Source organism: Malurus melanocephalus, unplaced genomic scaffold (genome assembly GCF_030028575.1).
Source record: "Malurus melanocephalus ecotype Western Australia unplaced genomic scaffold, MMel_1.1 scaffold_2, whole genome shotgun sequence".
NCBI lineage: Eukaryota > Metazoa > Chordata > Aves > Passeriformes > Maluridae > Malurus > Malurus melanocephalus.
Window position 1 is genome coordinate 6,637,410 of NW_026623234.1, and position 10,090 is coordinate 6,647,499.

At 44.4% G+C, this 10,090-nt stretch overlaps 1 protein-coding gene across 1 annotated transcript in view; it reads right to left on the minus strand.

Moving 5' to 3' along the window:
• RGS6 (regulator of G protein signaling 6) overlaps positions 1-10,090 on the minus strand; it is a 245,064-nt gene that overhangs the window by 38,380 nt on the left and 196,594 nt on the right. Inside the window, exon 15 of the mRNA XM_057366715.1 lies at positions 6,080-6,266. Within this exon, the coding sequence (XP_057222698.1) occupies positions 6,080-6,266 (187 nt within the window). The remainder of the gene's footprint in view (positions 1-6,079; positions 6,267-10,090) is intronic.

Here is a 10,090-nt window from a genome sequence, read left to right on the forward strand (position 1 = left end):
TTTAAAAAAGACCACAATGTTCCTGCATCACATGAGTTTAGCAGGGAACATACCCCCTAAGTCCATGGAAAGTGGACAATTGCAGTTCTGGCTTCTTGATTAGATGAAAGGATGCACCTGCAAGCACTTTCACTCTCTATTTGGGAGAAAAGAAACAGAATCAGTAGCTTCCTACCCTTCACATGAGGAGAAAAATTTCTTTCTCTGGATCTGACATGCAGATGTTTCTTGCTTTCAAGAATCACACTAGTAGTGCACACTACTGACATAAGAGTCCCAGAGTCTGAGTGCCGAATTCAATTTTTGAGCAAGCTAAAGACTTTCCCCTGTAATCCATCTAAAGGTATTTTCTGGAGGTAGCAAATGTCTGGCACTGAGGCACTGTTAATGCTCATGCATGTATTTTTAGACAGCTTGGCAGGATCAGCACCCTGAATAACAGGCAGGCTATTGTCCTGTGGGAATATGCTGACTGTTCCTGTTACCCCATTCCCATGAACTTTCATTTGGAAAGATCTGTTGCCTTCTGTCACTGTGTCTGCAAGGAGAGAGCTCACTCGTGACTTTTTCCTGGCCCTTTTTCTGCTCATGTGTGACAGAAGCACATTAACTTAGACAGTAGTTTGATCCCTGATGCCTTCAGAGACAGAAAGGCAACAGCAGGACAAAGACTGGACGGTAATGTTTTTCATATACCATGACTACTAAACCACAAATTAAAATGGAAGGTAAAAGATAAAACAAGTACTTTCTGATGTGTGATGCATATGTACATTTAAAAAAAAAAAAAACTTCCAACGAACTAAAACATGGAAATAATAACAAAAAGTATGTGCTCCTATGTAAACCTCTGCTTTGTCTGCCTGCTTTGCACAGCATCAGGCACACCAGCATAAGCCTCCACCATTACTTTCCTATTTTTGCTCCAGACACCTAACTACTCCTCTGGCTGTATTTGTGGGGCTCTTGATTTTAGATTCTGTTTGGTTGTGGGTTGTTTTGTGAAATCCACAAGGGCAGGAGCTTGCACTTTTGTTTCTAAGTGTCACAGAACAGTGAGATTCTACAGTCACCATAACCCAAATACAAGGAAGACAACCAGAGTGCAGTGTAAGGTAGGATTTTCTCCTCCAGTCCCACAGAATCAGAGCCAAAGGGGGAAAAGGGAATAAAGGTCAAGTCTTTGTGCAGTCCTTAACCTCCACAGGAAGGTGCAGGCTGTCAAAAGCCTCCAGGAGCCCTGGGCACACCATTMATGTATAATTACTGATGCAGTACAGCAGTGCTTTCAATTCCCCATAGTGCAGGCTCAAGTTCTCTGAGCCACACTGGCTCAGGTGGACCTGATCCCCTCTTGAAGTCAGAGCACCTCGGTCTGCCTCATGTCCCCTTGCTGGCTGCCTGCACTGCCAACCCGAGCTGTTCTGCTGTTACCCTGTTCTCCATCCTTAGTCATCATCCCTTACAGGCATGCATGTAACTGGGCAAAACTTTCAGAAAATAGGGCAAAACTTTAAGGAAATAGGAATAAAGTTCTTCAAGTTATTACATGAAAGATGATACAGACACACAAGAAATTATTCTTTTCACATTTTCCTCCCACGCTGTTATTTTGCTCTAGACTCACAAAAGGAGTTCTGTATGCTCACTGAACAGACATCAGTTCTTCCACACCTGGGCATACTTGAAAACACAAAGTCAGGAGAAGTCACCTGTCATTTTCCCTTCTTGGTAAAAAATKATGTTTCATTTCCAAGAGATTCTTGCTTAAATTTTGGAGTTTAGTTTTGAATTCAACAGGATCCTGTCAAGTTCTGTCAACATCTTGAGCTTCCTGATACAACCAGAATGCCAACTGACCACTGATGAACCCTGCAAGGACTTGTATCTTTATCACAGTCCAGAACAAACTGAAACAACATGCAGCTGAGAGCATGAATTTGGCTTAATCTCAAAACTAGATTAAAGGAAGAAATTTTTTACAAAGAAGATAGTGAAAGCCTGGCCCAGGTTGCCCAGAGGTGGTGGATGTCCCATCCCTAGAAACATTCAAGGTCAGGTTGGACAGGGTTCTGAGAAACCTGATCTAGTTCAAGATGTACCCTGCTCATTGCAGGAGGGCTGGACTAGATGAACTTTAAAGGTGGCTTCAATCCTAAATTATTCTATGTTTCATATCTGGGACAGGTACATTTCTGGTTTGAGCTGCCTGTAGTTTGGCATTACCATCTAAATCTGCCCTGGAATCAGCCAAATATCTGCAAAGAACAGTTAAAATCCCTAACTGATCCTGGATTAGAACTGAATTTCCCTGAATCATCTTCATAGAAACAACAGCTGGTTAGTTCAGTTAAAGGAATGYCAATCTAAAACTCTATTTTATTTATTAAAGAATAAACAAAGAAAACAGGAAAGGAATTCCAACRACAACTCTGTGGCTTACTGTACTCTAGTACACTTGGCTCTGAAGCCTACCAGTGAATGTAGACTAAATGTCCCTACAAACATTACTATGAGGAAACACTATACATCCGTGTGACACTAGCTCACAACACCAAGGGACTGAGAAAAGGATTAAAGACTTTCTGAAGGCAGAAAGACATTTCAGAGAAGGCAAGGAGATGCTTGATGGGGGTAAGGGGAGAATGGTTAAAAAATAATAACATGTTGTACAGATAAATCGTAATTGTCACACTCACAGCTCTGTGCTCCCATGTAAAGATGAATTACTTTGGCTGTCAGCAGCTTCATTAGYCAAAAGATGCCATTCAGATGCACCCAAACCTATTTACTTTCCAGAGCTGGTGGTGCCTGCTTCATATTGCARGGCCCCACATTGGTTGTTCAATGATGCTGATAACTCCTGTGGGAGCTTACATCCTGCTAAGTACTTCACTGTTTAATTGAACTGACCTTTCCTGAYGATGCCCCTTGTATTAAAAGCTGCTTTACTCCCCAGTGAAAATGGTTTGATAATCATAATATTTTACTCAGARGACAGTTGTTTAAGAGCAGAAAATAATCAGCCAAATTGGTAGGCTCCCCTCTGGAGGGGCCAAGCACTAAAACGACAGAAGGTGCTGCAGACAAAGATAGCCGGCAGAGCTGGCAATGAGGACAGAGCTAAGAGCAGCACTGGGCTGCTCAAGGATGGGGATGCCAACAAATGGACATCTGGGGAGGGGAGCGCAGGCTGAGCCAGCACAGCACACTCTGCTCAGAGCTGAAATGTGCTGGCATGGATTGAGCTGTGCATGGGGTGGGTGATGGCACCTGCGGGAGCTACAGCAAGAGGGATGGCTCTGTACAAGCCCAGCAGTGCAGGATTGCAGAGTGCAGCAGCACTGAGGAACACACAGCATGGCAAGTATCTCAAGATGAGATGGGGGARTATGGCAAAACATTTGCTTCTGTGGTACAGGAATCCATCTCAGAGAGAGGTCTGCCTGAAATAATAAATGCGCACCTTAATTCAGGTTTGGATTAGGGGCCCTTTGAGGTCTCCTTTAGAGGAAGACTCCTTTTTTTGGGGAACCATCTACTTCCAGACTGTGACTGGCCTGGGGACAAAGAGGTTTGCCAAGAACCCCCTTTCCTCTCTGTTTTCATCTAGGCTAGTTGCCTTACCAGATGGTTGAGCAGCATCTGGGAGAGCTCTTTGGGGCTGGGAGCCAAGGTTGTGCTAAGAAGCAGCCRATAACAAATGATGCTTTGCTTTCTACTTCCTATTTTAAAGCATTTGCTGGCCTGAATGTGCTCTGCTACACYTTGCCCTTTCCCAAGTACAGCAATGTGTCCATTTCCAATGCTTTTTATACAGAATTGGCATTTTGTGGGTCTCTCAAGTCATGACTAGACTGCCACATCACCTTCTCCTATTCTTCCACCACAGGTGTATCTAATTAATTTTCTCAGTTCAGCCAACACTTTTCCTTTCTCTTAGTATCTCAGAGGTGCAGGCATTTGAAGAATGTGCTGCTGAGTAAACTGTATTTTTTTCTTGTTTTTTTCTCACAAGGACATTTCAGTTGTTTTCCTCTTCRTGCTAAAGCAACAAGACAGGACAACACTCATATTTTCCCTCCCACAGAGGGTGYTTGGACTGGTTGTGTCTCATTGAGTCCCTAGAAATGTGGGATRTGTAGGAGCTCCCATGGGCTCCTGGTGACAGGGTGCTGAGATGAGGCAGCTGCTGGAGATTCGTGGACAAGAACCTCTGTGGTGCCAGGGCCGACCTGCAAAGGACACCAGGGCAGTACCTGGGAGATTTAGGGCACCTGGAGTGATCTGCATTGGCTCCCATGAAGTGGATGGGCAAACAAATATGTCCTTCTCCAGGATGAGCCAGTAAAAGACAACAAAAGATGCCCAGCTCTACCAGGGCACTACACCCTTCAGCAGTGTCCTGCTTTTTTGTACTTTTGTTAGATGGCCTTCTCAGCTATCYAGTCAGGCAGTCACAAACAGCTTGCTTGGCCTCTGGAGAGCTACCAGAAGCCCACTGCACAAGAAGGTAAGTGGGTTCACCTTCCACATTGTGCTATCCTCTCTTGGCATAGATTCCATCTCTGAGACAGCCATAGCTGACCCTGAAGGTCCACCTTTGCCTTATATTTCTGTGTCTGTGAACCACACAGATGAGTTGAGGGCATCTGTCAGTGCAAAAATCCTCTGAAATAAAATTAACCCAMGGAGCTAAAATTGCAGTCTAATTGCCAGGGCTCAAGTTTGATTTTATCGACTCCCATTTGAATGGCAATTACATTGTGAACTGATCAGTTCAACGTTAAACCCTCCATGTCTTCTCCTAATTAAATACTCATCATCTAAAATTCATCTTATTCTTAATACTTCTACTTATCAATTTAATCAATTTCCCCATTATTCACCTATCTGCTTTAGCCTGCATTTTGCCATCATTTTTTTCAGGTGATGCAAGAAATTCTTTTTCACTATAACTGCCAAGCAAAGAATACATCTTAGCCAGAATGTCTTCATACTCCTGTATTTCTCAGCTTTAAAAAGGGCATTTTAGTTGTCTGATATTCAGAGGGGACTGCCTTGAAACTTTGYGTACAATCCTTCTATGCTGGCCCCAAGGAGCAAGACTGCATTCAGGAAAATACAGTATCTGAAGCAGGTTTGAAAAATTCACTGCCTAACCTTGTATAAGTGRTCCAAAACATCTCCCCCGAGGTGAAAATATTTTGTTAGTGGAGTATTTTGAAGAATTGCCTTTGAATGCCAATTTAAAAAAAAAACAAAAACCAAAACCTGGAATTTTTTTTTCACTTGCTGTTGGTTTTACAACATCTTTTGATAAAAGAGATTACGAGGATGCTATCTTTTAATTGTGTCCCTAGTAATATTTGCCAAATGATCCCTTCTTCCTTTTTCTTTTGTAATAATTAAAAAATTRTATTTTCACTTTCCAGAAGGTTATGCAGCTTTATCCTTGCTTGTAACAGTTTTTCTCTAATTATCTATTTTCCTCAAGGCATTTTCTGTGTACAGTTTATCTGTAAAACTTCCCTGATAAATCTGGAACCTTAGGAGGGAAGGATTAAGCTCACTGCATTGCCTACTGTCCTATCATTACTCTAAGGGATTGTCTGGTGGACAAATTTCTAGCTGTGTTGGAGGGTGCTGCTGCATTTGGAGTCTGGCGGTGGATATAATTAGCTATAAATAAATAAATTATAGAAAAAGCGTAYTAGCCAGGATTTTGATATGAATCGGCCATTCTGTAAATATGCCAGACTTTGGTGACAGGTAGTGCAGAAAGACAAACCGAACTGCACAGCACTCTTTCATCTGTGCTTTCTCTGAGACATGGTTCCAGCTTRCAGCACCTTGCAGACTTGTAGATTTTGGAACATTTGTTCCCAGAGGAGCATTAGCTCGTTATAACAGATAGATTCAACAAAAATATCACTTACCCAGCTTGAATAGATATTCTCAAAGTCACTTCAAACTGTTCATCTCCTTTTTCTTGCAGGGAGCAGTGACAATGTGATAGTGGAATATCACTTTAAAACTGAGTTTCATTAGCAGCAGTTCCATAAAATCAAAAACTAACCTGTGCATCTTCATATGTATATCTCCCTGGGTCTTTGACATTTTGGCTKGTTTTCTCATAGCTGTGGGAATCCAGGTTGATAGCACTTTGGGCCCCAGGAGCTAGGAACTCTTGCCAGATTTCTTCCACTCTGGTGGTCACATCCTGTAAAGGTTGTTTCTTGAGATCTTGSACAGCCAACCAAAACCTGTACTAGGCAAAAATCAAAAGGACAGAAAAGAGAAAAACATCTAGGTAAGATTCTGTGAATATGCCTGGACAGAGTCCCAAAACAGACATAGAACCCAATCTTGCATCTGTCAGAATTCACAGAAGACTCTCCATGCAAGCATGATTTCAAGGGGAAGGGGAGATGTACTTTACTCCAACTCCTTACATTGTGGCTTAGAACACTGGCTTTAAGGAGTGATACATTCTTATTCAAACTGCCCCTGCAGAAGTGTCAGATTAGGTATGCAAACAGGAAACCTCCAGAACTATGGAGCTGGAGAAGGGGAGCAGGCTTGGCCTCCCACAGCCCCGCTGCAATGTGCTGGTCATTCCCGCTTGCAGGATTGGTCATCCAGAGGGGATGCAAAATGAAGAACAAACTTAATATTCACATTATTTCCAGTGTGAAGTTGTAGCAATGACACTTAGAAAGATGTTGTTTTTAACTTGTAAACTGACCAGCAATTCAGATGGATGCCACAAGAAAAGATGACTCAACATGCCATACTCCCATTTTACACGGGTATTTTCTTGACTAGGCCATGCTTACRGACTAAAATAAGTTCATAAACACTGTGAAGATAACCTCTTCGATGGCTAAGGGTATAATCCAGACCTTGATCTGTGAAACCAAGGACCACAGAATATTTTTGCAAGAGTGACATGCACATCTTTTGTCTTTTATCCTAGGAAAAACAAATGACATTTTGTTGGTGGTGCTAGTCTTACTTATTGTTGAAACAGATACGCTCTTTCAGGTGACTAMCCACAAGCTGCATGGTGCCCAGCAGCCTTTTGTTTTGGTCAACTCTATGTTCTAGTAAGAAGGTATCTGTGAGAGTTACCTGCCCTGAGTAACTGGGCCCTGCAACCTGGCTGAACAAGTACAATAGTGCTCTGCAGGGAGTGCCGAGGGCTACAGGGCAAAAGGYACAGAAGGTACCTTTGCAGCCACTGGCAATAACCAGCTCTTTCCTACTCACTGGCAAAGGTAGGATTTGCCTTGGCAGTCCCTGCCCGGCACTTACGCACTCCCTCTGCGTGGCACACTGTACAGAGAAGACAGGGTTTGTCTGGGTCACTGCTTGTTCAGGGCATCCACAAGAGCTGCACAACTTAGRAAATCCTGTGTATCCCTTAAAGGCCAGTTAAATTCTAGCTGAAGTTCTGATTTCTCCCCCCAAATAATTCAGCAGTGTCAGTGTGCTGCCACTAAGGCAAATGTTCCTCCATGGTGGAAGGAGGAAGATATARTCTGTCCCAAACAAAAATCGCTGTGGCAGCGAGGGTGGGTGGACTCCTGCTGTTCCTGACCCTCACTTTCATAGTGGCTGCAGGCAGTACCTAAACACCCTGGAAACAGCTGTGGCATTTGCAATCGAACAAGGCAGATACCCCATTTAGCCTGGTACCCTAATTGCAACAGAGGTGAACAGTCAACCTGGGAAAAAACCAACATCCACACTACATGCAAAGCCAGGCTAAATTCTCCTTACCTGTCTGCTGCTTCTTCCTGACCATGAGGGGGCCTAATGCCACAGCCCTGACTTACCCAAGCCACTTGATTGTGTATTTCTTCATATGGTTTTCCCACTTCCTTGGCAGACTGTCAGTACACTCAAACACTACAGCAGTACCTGTGGAGTCACTAACTTGTGATTCTAACAGAGTGACRCTTGATTTTATAAATKAAAATACAGTATTTGGGGTTGGTGGARGGCTGTGTATGGCTGGTCCTTTTCCATCTTTGAGAGTTGAAGTGCATCTTATGTCCTGCCTTGTTATTTGAACCGTGACACCTCAATTATCACATGCATRCAGACAGTGAAGGGTGGCACTCCCAGCGCAATAATCTGATGCCATATGTGACTTCCGTTATTTGAAAATACTATATCATTCAATTTCAGATGCAATGGGAACATGTGAATGCAGAAAAGGCATAGGGAGAAAAGATGCTAATCATTCCAGAGTAGCTGGGACACTTCAGACAAACACTTGGCTAGAGAGAATGTTTTCTTCTGGCTTATCTTCTGCCCCTGGAGCCRGGGAGGCGGGCTGGGAAAGCATGCTCGTGAGAGAACTGGGAATGCTGTGAAGTGACAGCTTGCCAGAACAGGAGTGCCATCCATTTTAATAACCATTTGGCTCAATCTGAAAACCAACCAACCAGACCAACCTGACAGTAACAAGAACAAGCTCTTTTTACTGCAAGCAATTGTGAATTCATGCCCAAGGCTGGATGTCCTCTTCAAGGCAAAGGGGAGTTTTGTCTTGGTAAAAATTTCAAAGCTATTCACTCTAGCTGGCATCTGAAAATCAAGTAACATCAAAGAGGGGTACTCAGCCCCACAGCTTCAACTCCAAGGCAAATTCTCTGTCTGCCACGAGGAATAGTCCTGAAGCCAATGCATAAGCAGGGCTTCCTATGGGATTTATAGCATTTACAAGACGAAGCAGGTATTTCTGCTTAGGAAAGGTGCAGACACACAATGACTGTGCTGAAAGTTCTCCTCAATTATAAAGCACAAAYGCACTCCCTGAATCACTCCTGCAATTTCTGAAGGGCAAGACCAGCCCCAAGTTCACAAGGAGTCAGGCGAAGATTCTGCACTGCCTCCTCTCTTTCTGCAGGAGACAGATTTCTAATGGACACCTCTTGCACAGGACAGAATACAATAGAGATGTCCTTGTGTGTCCTATCCACAGGTGCCCTTTAAGCAGAGCAAGACTGGCAAAGAGACTCTGCACAGAGGGAACAGCTGCACTGATCGCAGGTTCTTTGTCCTTTATAAAACAGCATGTAAGGTCTGGCAAAGGCTGAAAATATGGTGTCCTAAAGTGCTGTCAGTGGTATAAACCATTTCAGCCTCATCCAGCTTGTAATTAAACTGCTGTCACTTGGAGAAGATATCCCATAATGGCATTTATCCTCCCCAGCTCCCCCAAGGCACAGAGAGCTCCTGGACCTCAGCGTGTGTGCTCTGCCTCCCTGCAGGGCACTGCAGAGGCACTTGGTCACTGCTGTTCGCAGATGTCCCCCAGCGAAAAGGCTGCTAGGAAAAGACAGGGTGGGTGSCAGGGGAGTGATTGCTTCTGACATACATTGTAAAACAAAAATTAATTTTAAAACCTGACCAGGAGGCAACATATGGATTACTCCAGAAACTGAGACAACTGTCACGATAAGGGCAGCGTTATATCCCCATCTTGGGGGAGGACGTGACACCCCTGGTTTGACAGTGAAATCGTCAAGTGACTTGATGAGTCCGACTGAGGTCAGAATCCAAGCACACTTCTCTCCTTGCATCGGTAGCTTCATGYCAGTATCCCATACACCTCCTGTCACTTCTTTTAACCGTTCACAAACCTTCCTTCATTCACCAAGAAATAACTTTGCACATCACAGCTGGGAGAAGCAATGAACGAAAGCAATGGGTAAAAATCAACACGCACTTCAGACAGGGGCAATATTCACTTCTTTGTGTTGTTTAATGTCAGACTCTTGGCACAGTCAAGACCGACAGCAATCTGTCCTTGCTGAGCAAGCTGGGGGCAGACAGACACTGCAAGGCTGTGCGCTGGGGCACTGGGGACCTGCCAACGAGACCGCAGCGTCGGCGGGGAGGGGGCAAGCGTCCCGCAGGCTCCCCTTCACCGCCCTTCCTCACCTCCCCTCCCCTCCTCTCCCTGCCCACCCGGCGTCCACGGTGCAAGTCCCTCCTTCGGCTGCCTTTCAGTTTGGTGGGACCGCAGAGCCCTTTTGTGGCGGTGGCCGGGCCCCCGGAGCGCTGCCCCCGCCGA